Source organism: Rutidosis leptorrhynchoides, chromosome 3 (genome assembly GCF_046630445.1).
Source record: "Rutidosis leptorrhynchoides isolate AG116_Rl617_1_P2 chromosome 3, CSIRO_AGI_Rlap_v1, whole genome shotgun sequence".
NCBI classification, from domain to species: Eukaryota; Viridiplantae; Streptophyta; class Magnoliopsida; order Asterales; family Asteraceae; genus Rutidosis; species Rutidosis leptorrhynchoides.
Window position 1 is genome coordinate 40,586,624 of NC_092335.1, and position 16,751 is coordinate 40,603,374.

At 31.5% G+C, this 16,751-nt stretch overlaps 2 protein-coding genes across 2 annotated transcripts; both read left to right on the top strand.

Annotated features, from left to right (window-relative positions):
- The first annotated feature begins 1,000 nt into the window (after positions 1 to 1,000).
- On the top strand, positions 1,001 to 1,507 carry LOC139899893 (uncharacterized). Its single transcript, XM_071882718.1, has 3 exons — positions 1,001 to 1,026; positions 1,122 to 1,287; positions 1,400 to 1,507. The coding sequence occupies exons 1-3, from the start codon at positions 1,001 to 1,003 to the stop codon at positions 1,505 to 1,507; spliced, it is 300 nt and encodes a 99-aa protein (XP_071738819.1).
- Positions 1,508 to 3,988: 2,481 nt separating this feature from the next.
- LOC139899894 (F-box protein At5g07610-like) lies at positions 3,989 to 4,888 on the top strand. Its single transcript, XM_071882719.1, has one exon. The coding sequence runs from the start codon at positions 3,989 to 3,991 to the stop codon at positions 4,886 to 4,888; it is 900 nt and encodes a 299-aa protein (XP_071738820.1).
- The last annotated feature ends 11,863 nt before the right edge of the window (positions 4,889 to 16,751 follow it).

The following is a 16,751-nucleotide window of genomic DNA, read 5'->3' on the forward strand; positions in this document are numbered from 1 at the left end:
TTCCTCTGCTTTCATCTTCACTTTTCTGCCATGTTTTTTATTGTTCCACCATTTGGGATATCCTATGAGCTTGAAGCACTGAATTATTGTGTGTTTAAACACACCACAATATACACACCTTGGTTCTTCTTGTGTTTGATGATGGTTTGCAATCGGTTGCCTGTAACCTGATGATGGTTGTTCGATATTGATTAAAGAAAGTGATTTTTGTTCAGATGGTTGACACAAGACATTCAGGTAAGTGTTTCTGAACTTGCTACCGTCATTATATGACATGGCAGCTATGTTTATGAAACTTTTTTCCTGTATTTCTGAGCTACCGTCGGTTATGGACATGGCAGCTTGAAATTTTCTTGGTAAATGATTTAAGCAAGAGATGTAATGATCCTTGGATCTACACTTTCTCTGATACCATGTTTTCTAAGAGATATAACAGAGAAATATTGATAATTGTATTGATCAGTTTTGTATTAAACTTTGAATTGATACAATCGAATTAGTTTCAATGCTTACAAGATGAGGTGTTTTATACACAATTGGTTCTAACAGCTAATTCTAAATGTGGGAAGGCTCCAATATCACTTTTGGAACCCCCATATACAAGAAGGGAAACTGCTGAGTTGGTTGTCCTTTTGACCTGCTTTTGACCTGTTTTGTTGTCTGCTAGTAGACCCATGTGATATACCAAAGAGGGAAGTGATGAGTTTAAATTCTGATCCTAATAAGTCAAATAACCAAAAATGGTTATTTGACTTTGATGTCCTTTGTAATGTCTACACTTTAACAGATACACTACTTATTCATGCTTTCTACATGTAATGATTGCGAATTTAATCACCCCTTTGTTGAAACCCTTCAATCATCAATCAATGGCATTACTAATACTTAACTAAATGTCATCCACCCTAGATTCAAATAAAACCAGACAAAAATGAGAAGAAGAATAAATCATAGTCGTATTATTTATGTTAGAACACAATTTTGACTTAATGAGTCAAAGATGGCTATTTTAGGTAGACTGCACAAGTCCTGACCATATTGACTTAAAAGTCAAAGCTGGCTCTGTGTACATAGTTAGTGAAGTACATTAACATGGTACTAATAGTTTATATCTTTTGCAGTTCCCCAAGTAATTACAAGGAGAGAAACATAAAATGTATAACTGCTATCCCAAGTGATTGGATAAGTGTTCCTTTGTCTTATGATGCTGTGAAGATTTCGGAAGGACATTGTTGGGTTGAAGGAGACAATCCAACAGACAGCACGGACTCACGAATCTTTGGCCCGGTATGCTGGCCTCATTTTTTTTTTATTTCTTATGTTGGACATGCCCATAGAAATGAATAAAAAGTTGTTAGTGGGACCCCCAACTTAATGATTCGTTAATTTTTGTTTATAGAATCCTCTCGGCTTAATTCGTGGAAGGGTTACGCATATTATCTGGCCACCTCAAAGAGCAGGAAAAATTGATAGAAAGTTTCCTCAAGGTGGACTCACCACTATCTAAGGTAAGTATAGATGTGTGAAATTGTATCTGCATCAAATTACACTTGACATGCTAGATCTTTTGATTCTTTTAATTTGTTGATAAACAGTGGTGAAGAGATGATGATGATAATTCATTAAACAAGTTTTTTTTTTTTTTTTTTTTTTTTTTTTTTTTTTTATGTTTATGATGTATTTTTAGTAATGATAACTGTCACTACAAATAAATGTTCACTTTTTGACGCTTCCATTATTTTTTGACGCTAAAATATATGAATAAATTCGCATGTTTTTAACATCTATAAGTGTCACAAAGTTGGAAGCGTAGAAAAATATGGTGTCAAAAATTTTAAGTGTCAAAAAATATGGTGTCAAAAATTATTAACTTTTTGACACTTTTAAGTGTCAATGAGTTTTTCTTTTTGACGCTTTGAAGTGTCAAAAACTTTGTGACACTTATGGGTGTCAAAAACATGTCAAATTATTCACATTTTAAGGTGTCAAAAACTAAGCAAATGTCACAAAATGAAAACTTTTTTTGTAGTGTGTAGATTTTGATAAATACATGTTTTAAAGTAACGTTTGGTTTTCGTGGGCATACTATGATATTTAATGAATAGTACCGTTGTTTGAGTATTATCTTAATTTTGATAGTATTGGAACGTTATGTTCGTCTCATAAAATATTTTGAAAATCCAATTTTTATTTGATCTATGATAACATAATATACGGCGTATAAAATATCGATTTATATATAATCTTCAATTTAATTCAATATAATCTGTAGTGAGTAAAATGGAATAAATTTGTGAATACAATACGTACCATTTTTTTAAGTGGACACACGTACACCACCACTTTGTTCAATTAATTTATAAATGGATGGATAAATAGCGCGGTAAAAGATAATTCCAAACAAAAGCTAAAATAAACTTAACAATAACGCGTAAAGAAAGCCTAGCTCACTCCATTCGATTTCCTCTCCATGATCCAATAAAATAGGATAACCACTTAGTGCCCAAGTAACCTATCACGTGCAGAATTTAAAACCAATATAAACCCTATATATTAACCGATTGAAATCCCATATTAACCCTAATCACTAACCCCAATTAATCAACTTGAAACAATATGAACACAGAAGCTAGCCAAATTCAAGGTACATTTATGAGTTCCTTTTTATTATTCTTGCTTCTTTCTTTTTTAGTATGGTTGAGTAGTTTCTTATGTGTTTGCTAGGATGATGTTGTCATGTATGGTTTAATATGTCAATATAATGTGCTGCGATACGTTTATGTTCAATCGTAGAACCATTGTTTAGTTATATTGTTCGAGTCAATTATATATGTCGGATATCAATAGATAATTAAATAATTTACGAATATATCAAATTAATCTGTGCACAATTAAATAATTTATGAATATAATTATCTTAAACGAGCGAATGATATTGGGATGAGCAGTTAGACTATGATTATATATATGCCAATTGGAAAACCACCTTTTGGTAAGATTAAATGATAAACCAACTTAGGTGCTTAATCCTTGCTTAGTAAGACATTAGTGTTGGCTAGCTGAGAAACCCGGCCACAGAGGACCCATTTAACTGGTTGCCAATTCACGAAACCAACAGAGGACCATGAGTGATTGGTTAGACACTATACTAATCCTTGCTAATCAAAGTTTTTTGATAAAGATTGTGTCCTTAAGTAAGAAACCCACAAAGGACCCGTTCATCAAAGGCCCAATCCTAAGGTAGTTATACATATTAGGCAAACAAGTATACATGAAGACCAGTCCAAGCAAATATACATTTTCTTTAATGTCGTTTACAACTTACTTTTTTTTAGCTTTTACTTATTTAAATTAATCATTTCTTAAAACATGACGACTCCAACTTAGATCTAAAATTACAATTCCTGAGGAATGACCCGCACTTACCCAAATCTATACCACATATGAACAGGTCCACTACCGGTATGTGTCTAGTCTAGAAATGGTAATCATGGTATTATAAATTTAAAACTAGATAGAACCTCAAGCAAAATAAACACTTAATTGTTTTGGATACATCAATAATGCCCGGCCTATCTTATCATAAATGTATGTTATGTTCTTTGAAGTTAAAGCTTAATCGTATGAATATGATTGAATAAATGCCGGTGATAGGGAAGTTGTATATAGATCTGAATTGTGAATTCTTATAAGTTATTGATGCAATTTATAGATTTGTAGGAACCCGGTGGCCTAACTCACATAGATAAGTGAAATGAAGATGATGTACGAGCTACCTACACTGCGTAAAGTGTCCATGAACAGGGTAATGAAGATGATTCCATCGCGGAATCTAATCATGAATCCACGAAGCTCATCGGTTACTACGCAAACCTTCTTACAAAGACCCTTGTCTAAGTCCATCCTTCGCTCCAAATCCGTTCAAAAACAACGGTCGTCCCTTTTGACTCACCCTCGTTCCATCTCTTCCGGTCTTTATTACCATGAAATGAATGTTTCCTATGATGTTACAAATCCAACCACTCCACCTTTTCGTTCTCTTGATTTCTATCCTGATATCGCTGGTATCAGAATTGTGCAATCTTGTAATGGATTACTACTTTGCCGTTGCGATATAGGCGATGAATATGATTATGAAGGTAATGGTAACTACTACGTTTTTAATCCCACCACAAAGAAATTTGCATTAATCCCGCCTGTTATTGGAAGTCCAAGTGCTAAAACTTTAATCCGCTTTATGGGTTTGGCCTACCATCCAATCGAGTGTGTTCATTACAAACTTGTATGCATTCTTCGTGCAGGACATACTGAGTTAGGGAGTCAAGGTTTTAGTAAGGAAGGGGATAGAATGTACAACATTCAAATATATTATTCCCATACAGGGAAATGGAAGAAACTAAAAAATCAAACTTTCACTCCCTCTGAATATACTGAATTCAGATATGGAGTTTATTGGAATGGATCCTTTCACTGGGAACCCTCGTGTCCTAATCCAATGTACTTGAGGTTGGATTCTGAACAACTACAAGACTTTCCATTGCCATCCACATTGCCGGTGAGGTATAGTTATTGTGTGAAGAGGCCACTTTACTTTGGGGAATCTCGTGGCCATCTACATCTAGTCGATACCATGCATAAAAAGAACCCTTCAAGTTTGAACGTGTATGAAATGTTGGAAGATCACTCCGGGTGGTTTATCAAGTACCAACTGGACTTCCAAGAACTTTTTGCCACTTACCCGAACATGACCCATACTTATTGGTCGTTCTATGGTAATAAATTTGAATTCAGAGTCTTGGATGTGGTTAGAGGTGAAGAAGAAGAAGATACGTTCATGGTGGTGAAAGTTGTAGATAATATCATGAGTGAAATGTCCCGTTCTTATTGATTAAAAACGTTCCATATTAATTGATTTCGTTGCGAGGTTTTGACCTCTATATGAGACGTTTTTCAAATACTGCATTCATTTTTAAAACAAACCATAACCTTTATTTCATAAATAAAGGTTTAAAAAGCTTTACGTAGATTATCAAATAATGATAATCTAAAATATCCTGTTTACACACGACCATTACATAATGGTTTACAATACAAATATGTTACATCGAAATCAGTTTCTTGAATGCAGTTTTTACACAATATCATACAAACATGGACTCCAAATCTTGTCCTTATTTTAGTATGCAACAGCGGAAGCTCTTAGTATTCACCTGAGAATAAACATGCTTTAAACGTCAACAAAAATGTTGGTGAGTTATAGGTTTAACCTATATATATCAAATCGTAACAATAGACCACAAGATTTCATATTTCAATACACATCCCATACATAGAGATAAAAATCATTCATATGGTGAACACCTGGTAACCGACATTAACAAAATGCATATATAAGAATATCCCCATCATTCCGGGACACCCTTCGGATATGATATAAATTTCGAAGTACTAAAGCATCCGGTACTTTGGATGGGGTTTGTTAGGCCCAATAGATCTATCTTTAGGATTCGCGTCAATTAGGGTGTCTGTTCCCTAATTCTTAGATTACCAGACTTAATAAAAAGGGGCATATTCGATTTCGATAATTCAACCATAGAATGTAGTTTCACGTACTTGTGTCTATTTTGTAAATCATTTATAAAACATGCATGTATTCTCATCCTAAAAATATTAGATTTTAAAAGTGGGACTATAACTCACTTTCACAGATTTTTACTTCGTCGGGAAGTAAGACTTGGCCACTGGTCGATTCACGAACCTATAAAAAATATGTACATATATATCAAAGTATATTCAAAATATATTTACAACACTTTTAATATATTTTGATGTTTTAAGTTTATTAAGTCAGCTGTCCTCGTTAGTAACCTACAACTAGTTGTTCACAGTTAGATGTACAGAAATAAATCGATAAATATTATCTTGAATCAATCCACGACCCAGTGTATACGTATCTCAGTATTGATCACAACTCAAACTATATATATTTTGGAATCAACCTCAACACTGTATAGCTAACTCCAACATTCACATATAGAGTGTCTATGGTTGTTCTGAAATATATATAGATGTGTCGACATGATAGGTCAAAACATTGTATACGTGTCTATGGTATCTCAAGATTACATAATATACAATACAAGTTGATTAAGTTATGGTTGGAATAGATTTGTTACCAATTTTCACGTAGCTAAAATGACAAAAATTATCCAATCTTGTTTTACCCATAACTTCTTCATTTTAAAAATCCGTTTTGAGTGAATCAAATTGCTATGGTTTCATATTGAACTCTATTTTATGAATCTAAATAGAAAAGTATAGGTTTATAGTCGGAAAAATAAGTTACAAGTCGTTTTTGTAAAGGTAGTCATTTCAGTCGAAAGAACGACGTCTAGATGACCATTTTAGAAAACATACTTCCACTTTGAGTTTAACCATAATTTTTGGATATAGTTTCATGTTCATAATAAAAATCATTTTCCCAGAATAACAACTTTTAAATCAAAGTTTATCATAGTTTTTAATTAACTAACCCAAAACAGCCCGCGGTGTTACTACGACGGCGTAAATCCGGTTTTACGGTATTTTTCGTGTTTCCAGGTTTTAAATCATTAAGTTAGCATATCATATAGATATAGAACATGTGTTTAGTTGATTTTAAAAGTCAAGTTAGAAGGATTAACTTTTATTTGCGAACAAGTTTAGAATTAACTAAACTATGTTCTAGTGATTACAAGTTTAAACCTTCGAATAAGATAGCTTTATATGTATGCAACGAATGATGTTATGAACATCATTACTACCTTAAGTTACTTGGATAAACCTACTGGAAATAAGAAAAATAGATCTAGCTTCAAAGGATCCTTGGATGGCTTGAAAGTTCTTGAAGCAGAATCATGACACGAAAACAATTTCAAGTAAGATTTCCACTCGAAATAAGATTGTTATAGTTATAGAAATTGAATTAAAGTTTGAATATGATTATTACCTTGTATTAGAAAGATAACCTACTGTAAGTAACAAAGGTTTCTTGATCTTGGATGATTACTTGGAATGGATTTAGAAAACTTGGAAGTAAACTTGCAACTTGGAAGTATTCTTGATTTTATGAAACTAGAACTTTTGGAATTTATGAAGAACACTTAGAACTTGAAGATAGAACTTGAGAGAGATCAATTAAATGAAGAAAATTGAAGAATGAAAGTATTTGTAGGTGTTTTTGGTCGTTGGTGTATGGATTAGATATAAAGGATATGTAATTTTGTTTTCATGTAAATAAGTCATGAATGATTACTCATATTTTTGTTATTTTATGAGATATTTCATGCTAGTTGCCAAATGATGGTTCCCACATGTGTTAGGTGACTCACATGGGATGCTAAGAGCTGATCATTGGAGTGTATATACCAATAGTACATACATCTAAAAGTTGTGTATTGTACGAGTACGAATACGGGTGCATACGAGTAGAATTGTTGATGAAACTGAACGAGGATGTAATTGTAAGCATTTTTGTTAAGTAGAAGTATTTTGATAAGTGTCTTGAAGTCTTTCAAAAGTGTATGAATACATATTAAAACACTACATGTATATACATTTTAACTGAGTCGTTAAGTCATCGTTAGTCGTTACATGTAAATGTTGTTTTGAAACCTTTAGGTTAACGATCTTGTTGAATGTTGTTAACCCATTGTTTATTATAACAAATGAGATGTTAAATTGTTATATTATCATGATATTATGATATATAATATATCTTAATATGATATATATACAGTTAAATGTCGTTACAACGATAATCGTTACATATATGTCTCGTTTCGAAATCATTAAGTTAGTAGTCTTATTTTTACATATGTATTTCATTGTTAATACACTTAATAATATATTTACTTATCATTTAACATAATTAACCAAGTGTATCAATATCTTAATATGATTCATTTGTACCTAGTAAGACGTTGTTATAACGATAATTGTTATATATATCGTTTTTGAGTTTCTTAAATTAATAGTCTCATTTTTATGTATATAACTCATTGTTAAAATACCTAATGAGATACATAATTATAATAAAATCATGTTAACTATATATATGACCATATATATGTCATCGTATAGTTTTTACAGGTTTTAACGTTCGTGAATCACCGGTCAACTTGGGTGGTCAATTGTCTATATGAAACCTATTTCAATTAATCAAGTCTTAACAAGTTTGATTGCTTAACATGTTGGAAACACTTAATCATGTAAATAACAATTTCATTTAATATATATATAAACATGGAAAAGTTCGGGTCACTACAGTGCCTACCTGTTAAATAAATTTCGTCCCGAAATTTTAAGCAGTTGGAGGTGTTGACGTATCTTCTGGAAATAAATGCGGGTATTTCTTCTTCATCTGATCTTCACGCTCCCAGGTGAACTCGGGTCCTCTACGAGCATTCCATCGAACCTTAACAATCGGTATCTTGTTTTGTTTAAGTCTCTTAACCTCACGATCCATTATTTCGACGGGTTCTTCAATGAATTGAAGTTTTTCATTGATTTGGATTTCGTCCAATGGAATAGTGAGATCTTCTTTAGCAAAACATTTCTTCAAATTTGAGACGTGGAAAGTGTTATGTACAGCCGCGAGTTGTTGAGGTAGCTCCAGTTGGTAAGCTACTGGTCCGACACGATCTATAATCTTGAATGGTCCAATGTACCTTGGATTTAGTTTCCCCTGTTTACCAAATCGAACAACGCCTTTCCAAGGTGAAACCTTAAGCATGACCATTTCTCTAATTTCAAACTCTATATCTTTTCTTTTACTGTCCGCGTAGCTCTTTTGTCGACTCTGGGCGGTTTTCAATCTTTGTTGAATTTGGATGATTTTCTCGGTAGTTTCTTGTATTATCTCCGGACTCGTAATCTGTCTATCCCCACTTCACTCCAACAAATCGGAGACCTGCACTTTCTACCATAAAGTGCTTCAAACGGCGCCATCTCAATGCTTGAATGGTAGCTGTTGTTTTAGGAAAATTCTGCTAACGGTAGATGTCGATCCCAACTGTTTCCGAAATCAATAACATAAGCTCGTAGCATGTCTTCAAGCGTTTGTATCGTCCTTTCGCTCTGCCCATCAGTTTGTGGATGATAGGCAGTACTTGTGATGACCCGTCCTAATCCATCCGGACGAAGTCCACATTGATTATAAACGATTCACAACAGTTGATTACATCGCGAGGTACTTGACCTCTATATGATACATTTTACAAACATTGCATTCATTTTTAAAAGACAACTTTCATTTCCTCGTAAGTTGACAGACATACATACCATTTTATAATATATCTAAACTGTAAATAACTTGATAATATTCTTGATGAACTCAATGACTCGAATGCAACGTCTTTTGAAATATGTCATGAATGACTCCAAGTAATATCTCTAAAATGAGCAAATGCACAGCGGAAGATTTCTTTCGTACCTGAGAATAAACATGCTTTCAAGTGTCAACCAAAAGGTTGGTGAGTTCATTAGTTTATCATAAATAATCATTTCATAATTTTAATAGACCACAAGATTTCATATTTCCATTTCTCATAAACATACGTCCCATGCATAGAGACAACAATATCATTCATATGGATTGAACACCTGGTAACCGACATTAACAATATGCATATAAGAATATCCCCATCATTCCGGGATCCTCCTTCGGACATGATATAAATTTCGAAGTACTAAAGCATCCGGTACTTTGGATAGGGCTTGTTAGGCCCAATAGATCTATCTTTAGGATTCGCGTCAATTAGGGTGTCTGTTCCCTAATTCTTAGATTACCAGACTTAATAAAAAGGGCATATTCGATTAGATAATCCAACCATAGAATGTAGTTTCGATTACTTGTGTCTATCTCGTAAAGCATTTATAAAAGCTGCGCATGTATTCTCAGTCCCAAAAATATATATTGCAAAAGTATTTAAAAAGGGATTAATGGAACTCACCTAATGTATTTTGTAGTAAAAATACATATTACGACATTGAACAAGTTTAAGGTTGGCCTCGGATTCACGAACCTATATCAATTGTATATCTATTAAAACATATAATAGAAATCTCAAAATTTTATGTATTTATATATATTATTTATTTATATTTCGTAGTTATATAAGAGTTATACTAGATTCTATTTACAAACATATACTTAATTTTATACCTTAAATTATATGTTATATATATTTATTTTGTATATGTATATAAAGTGATTAATATAGTTATATTAATATATATATATATATATATATATATATATATATATATATATATATATATATATATATATAGTATTATATTATAAATACTTCATTTGTATATAAGTTTTTGTATAAGAAATGTTAATATGTTTTATATATATTTATATGGATTATTAATATAATTATAGTATATGTAATAACTATGTTTTATTGTACAAAATATTTATTTGTTTAAGAATGATAGTCTTGTTATTAATGGTTTACTAATAATAATAATAATAATAATAATAATAATAATAATAATAATAATAATAATAATAATAATAATAATAATAATAATAATAATAATAATAATAATAATAATAATAATAATAATAATAATAATTAGAATTAGAATAATATTGTGATAATTATAATTATAAATTATAAATATACCTAATAAAAGAAATTAGGGTCTCGTTGGTGGCTTCAAAACAGATCGAGTACTCCAAACGCAGAAGACTATCACCTCAAGGATTATTCGATTCATAATTCCAACAATCGATCAGCAACAATCTTTCAATGTATTGTAGATCATCGGTTCATCATTGTTCTCGTTCAATCATCATGGTCAGTCTTCCTTCTTCTCGTAATTAATCATCATACATCATCCATCGATTATGTAATTTGTTCAACAATTAGTCAATTAGGTAATTGGTTCATTATATTCTCTTAATTCTTCCTATCTCTATATATAGCGATATATATATTCTGTATTTTTATTTATTATTATTATTATTATTATTTATTTATTTATTATTTTTATATGGATCGAACATGGATAGTCATAAAGGGTGTTCCTGATGGGTTTCGATTTAGTGTCTCAATAACAGAGGTATCGATTCTTCCTTATTCTATCATAATCAAAGACGAGTAGCTATATCTTGTTACCATTTGAAGATGATTATTATAGTTTGGTTCTTGATAGTTTCTGTTAATAGTATTAGATATAGATAATGGTGATTAAGCATGTTTTGATATTTTGTTTCAATTAGAAATAGAAAACGCACCATAATAACAGAAATGTATTTTGTTATGTTGCAGCTTAACAGAGGTATAAACGATGGTGGCAGCAGCAGGTAATAAGCAGTTAAATGGGTTGGGTTTGGTTTGCTTTTGGTATTGTTTGATCAAGAAGTATAGAAGTAAGTTTATTTGTTCATGAGGTTATGGTATCGAGTAGTTGGTGGTGTGTACATGGTGATTTATGAAGGCTGAAACAGAAGACAGATGTAGTCTTTCGATGTGGTTTTTGAGTAGAGAAGATGATAGTTTGTGGTGTTGTTTACATGAGCTGAACCAGTAAAACAGAAAGAATCGGACAGCAGACATAAATTCAAGGGTGGTGTTGATTTGGTCTTGAATTTGACACAGGAAATAATAATAAGCAACATGAGGCGTTCGATTATAATTAGAATTAATAAGTAGTATGCATCAGCAGTTTTAGTGGGTTTTTTTGTTCTTGATTGAAACCGAAAACAGCACACGTAGCAGTAGTTGCTGTTAGCCGTAAGTGTTGGTGTGTTGTTAGTGGTTTGTGGGTTTATGAAGAAACAAGATAAAGACAAAATTCGTGATCGATCAGTTGGAGTCTTTGCCAGAATCAAGTGAGTTTGGTTTTGATTAAGCATGAAGAATGAGGTGGTTCGATGGACATGAAACAGAGATAAAACCTATATGGGTGTGAGTGTTTTACATTATGTGTCTTCATGTATCTATATAATAATATGTTAATGGATCCATGATTAAAGTGTATAACAGAAAGTGGGTGATATGTGATGTGGTTGTTTGTAGTCTTATGTGAATTTGATATCTTTGTAGATTGGGTAGATATAGAACTAGTGGGTTCTTATATCTCTATACGTATATATGACATATATTTCCATAGCACAATAATATTAGATAATAGTAATAATCATGTATTACTAAAAGAAAGAAACTAGTAGTGATAATAGATGATGGCATGGGATTCTGTGTTGTGCATAAAACAGAAAAAAAAATATATAAATTGTTGATGGATATGATATGAATACTTGTATATTATATAAGTTAGTCAAGATATTTAAACCATTCATAAGCAGTAAAGGTTTAATTATATTAGTTGCGATTGTCAAAAGGAAAACAGTGATACAAAAATTCCTACTTGTGCGTATATGACAAGAATTTAAAAAGAAACACAGTTGTCACTTTTAATATTATATATATACATATGAATATCACATGTTTGGTTTGTCGACACTTAATAATAAATATAATATAAGAAATCAAAGAGTACAAATAAAAATGTGAAAAGAAAGATGCTAGTCATTTTATCTGATATTTTGTGTCATTACATAAATACGAAAATTATTTCGTGATTCGTTTTTAACTTACATAATATCGATCGAAACGTCAGACAAGTATTGCAATCATTTACTATTTATTTTTAATATACATTATTTATATATAGATATGTTTTAAGTAATAATTATTATAATAATATATTTTTATTTTATTAATTTTTAATAACAACAATATATAATACTTCAAATTATATTTCGAATTATTATTTATATATATACACACATATCTATTTACAGTTAATTGTTCGTGAATCATCGAGCACAGTCAAAGGTCAAAAGAACATATTAAACACAGTTCAAAGTTTTTAAGATTTCAACATTTCAGACTCTGCTTATCGTGTCGATTATAGATTAAGATTAAAGTTTAAATTTGGTCGGAAATTCCCGGGTCATCACAGTACCTACCCGTTAAAGAAATTTCGTCCCGAAATTTGAGAGAGGTGGTCATGGCTAACATTGAAAATGTTTTCATGACGAATATGAGTTGATAAATTGAGTTTTATCATCAATGAGTAATATGGATAAAAATAATTCGATTATTCGAAGAGTACGAATGAAGCTATCAACAAAGAGGGAAATAGGAAAGTAAAGATTTATCTTAACTTTTGACAGAGTAAGGGTCGAATTCCGGAATTCAAGGGATTTAAAGAAAATCTTCGAAACCTAAAAATTTGATTTTTCGACGAATAAAGAAATTAAGATCTCTCTAATTAAATACGGTGATCTGCTTCGATTACACTGTCTGATATTTCTATTATAAATTAAATTCTTCCATTCCATTATTCTCACAATTCCTATACTTTCCTACTTGTCTCATACATCCAAAAGATTCTGAAAATGCTTAATCCAGTTCTGATCCTTGTTCTCATCCTTACTATCGCAACAATCATTCTCCTTTTCCAACTTCCACCAGAGGAATCTATTTTCTTTTACTTTTCCCTTAGTGTTATAGTGTTTTTAATTGTCCCGTATCTTTATGTTGCGATAAACATTGATATACACGGTTTGTAATTTATGTGTTGTTATCGGGCTTTATATTTTCTCTTATATTTTGGATCGCTTTGCCTTTTTATTATCCTCTCGTCCTTTAGTAAAGCGAGCAACGGTCCAGAATTCGTAAGTACGGAGTTTCGAATGAATTTAATGTTCTAACCAAGAAAGAACGTAATATCACGATTTGATTTGTCAAATTACCTGAGTCACTGAGAATAGAACTATCAAGAACATACCTTCTTGATATGTTCAGAAGTTAAGCAGAATGAAAGAGTTATGTAACATGGCACGTGATGACATTTTTGTCTGTGAATCATCACGTCCCATAAGAAACTCAGCATGAATTACTGTAATATAATCACGTTGATCAAGTGTCATTATATTATACTAACTCATGCATCAGTTCCCAACATTACTTCAATAACATTCATATTTTAAGCTCGAAAGTTTACAGAATATAGAAATTAACAGTTTCTATATGATGTAACACTGATAGCACGAAGAGATTAATGATTTCAGATAAGAATAGTTATGAAATTATCTTCAGAAATATGGTGGATATTTATAACGAAAGATACGATGATATCTTGGAATTTCTAATATCGAAGAATGGTGAAGAAAATTTGTCCGCAAGAGTTTGGAGTCAGAAGCAAGGTATTCGCTAAAGATTTCAGCAGGCATTGAATCATTTGGATTCTTTGAAGTCAAACTTATTCTTTGTGATTTGTCCACGGATTTCTTCATAGTTTCGCATAATCTGCTTTTCAGTACTAAATTTTCTATTGAATGTTTCCAATATATAATGATACACAGGAAGCACGAAGAGGTATATAATTTCGGACGAGAATATTTATGAAAATATCCTCAGAAATATCGAAGATATTGATGATGATATTTTGAAATTTCTAAGTTCGATGGTTGATGAGGAAGATTTTCCGCAAGATTTTAACATAAGCACGGAGCAAGATATTCGTTGAAGGTTTCATCGGATCCAGAGTTACCTGGATTCTTTGAATATATGGTATGGTCCTTGTATTTGTCCTTGGTCTCCTTCGTGGTTAGTTCAATCCGTTTTCCAGTTCCAACTTTTCTGAGCTTTTCCAACATACTATTCTTTATCATCAACTTTTGATGATTAAGGTCGTTTACAGTTGTCTATGGTTTCTGCTGCTTCATTCAGCTTTTTCAACATTCAGAGTATTGGTTTGTAGACTGAGTGCTGTTCAGAATTTCAGAATGAAAGATTATAGTTCTAAGAAATAAATGTTATAAGGATACATATAAATGTTGATGTGGAAACGTTGCGAGACTCACAATACAGATTTGCTGATTCCCGGTAATTGGTATGGAAATACTCGTTACAAGGTGCAGACGAATATATGATAAGGTTTTAATGAACAAATATAATGGTCCTTCAAAGAGGCTTAAGCCGATGAGTAATAAAGTTGCTGGTAAGTTTACTGCTAATGTGGCGGAATATAAAAAGTTCCCCGGTAACAATAAAAGAGTACACATATAAATCAAGGTTATAATGAGGTTGTTTCGGACGAAAAGTCAAAGTTGACTTGCTGGAGCTGTGACAAAATTTGCTAATTCAGAAAGGGATTGCAAAGTTATTTTGGGTAATAATAACACACAAAAAATTTGCATAGCTATGTTTTAAACGTTTACTCAGTTGCCGAGAGTTTCTCAGGTGAAAAGTTATATGCATCAATCTTTTCTTCCGTAGATGAAATGCAGCTGTCTTATCCTCTCGATTGAGGTGTTTTCAAGAATTACGAAAGGTTTGGACGCAGATTGTAATTGTCAAGATACAAATGAGGTTTTAGGGTGAAATCAAGTGGTAAACTTGAAGATTTGTTTAGTTTCATATGTTATAATTAATATTTTAATTCATTTTAATTTTCCAATGTTGGTAGTCCTCGATTGATAGTCCGCGGTTAGCAATTCAACAATTTATATATAATTTAATATATAATATTCGAATTAATCAATACGTATCGTGACCCGTATTCGTCTCAGACTCGATCACAACTCAAAGTATATATATATATATATATATATATATATATATATATATATATATATATATATATATATATATATATATATATATATATAGATGGGTCGATATGATATGTCAAAACATTGTATACGTGTCCCGATATTTAAAATACGTAAATGACAGAATGACGATAAATAAAGTGCGTAAAATAAATAACAGAAATTAAATGACGATAAATAAAATTGCGAGAATGTAAATTGCGATAATTAAATTGCGATAAATAAAATGTAACCAGTTAGCTAGGAACAGTTAGCTAGGATCTTTTTAGCGTGATTTCTTAACAAAATTTCATATTGTTAATTAGTCTGTTTCTAATCAATTTTTATTGTGTCCATTATTTCTTCATTATGCCACTTGTTGGATTCTGATAAATCAAAATCCAAATTTGAAATTGGATGAATATGGTTATTCTGTGGTGAACGAATTTATATATTAGTGGATGTAAATATGATAGTAAATGACTGTTGAATCAAATTCGAAGAACGTACAATGTAACTTATTAATGTGAAATTTTAAATATTCCTCTGGTATTACCTACCCGTTAAAATATTTTCACCATTAACAGTTTGTACAAGAGAATTTTTAATTACAATCTTTATGAAAACATATATACATATATATTTTCTTCAGATGTACTCATGGATTTAATAAGTTAACATGATATTAAACTCATTTGCTTTTCGGTTGGAACTAGAATAAATAATCTCTAAAACTTTAGAGATTACATATTCGTCATGTCGAACGAAGATAAATGAGGTAGAACGATACGTAGAACGAAGATCATACTCAAAGTACAGACAATGATATTGAAGCATGGATTGTTGATGGTACTGGTACTGTTATTGATGGTACTGTTGGTGCCGGTGATGTTGCTGAAGCTGGTACATTTTGCACCATATTCTCCGAATTGATTATTCGAGTGCGAAGTTCGTTGACTTATTACTCCAGGATGATTGTCGGTCGGAACGAGCGGATGAATAAGGTTTAGAATTGTGGATAGAATATGATCTTGTCGAGTTACCCTGGAAATGAGACTAAAAATGGTGTCTCGAACAGGTTCGCAGGTATACG

Excerpts from the sequence above, each read along its gene's own strand:
- LOC139899893 (XM_071882718.1), top strand. The coding sequence starts at position 1,001 with ATGGCTATTTTAGGTAGACTGCACAA. Across the intron at positions 1,027-1,121 it reads ATTTTAGGTAGACTGCACAA|TTCCCCAAGTAATTACAAGG; the intron begins GTCCTGACCATA and ends TATCTTTTGCAG. Across the intron at positions 1,288-1,399 it reads ACTCACGAATCTTTGGCCCG|AATCCTCTCGGCTTAATTCG; the intron begins GTATGCTGGCCT and ends TTTTGTTTATAG.
- LOC139899894 (XM_071882719.1), top strand. The coding sequence starts at position 3,989 with ATGAATGTTTCCTATGATGTTACAAATCCAACCACTCCACCTTTTCGT.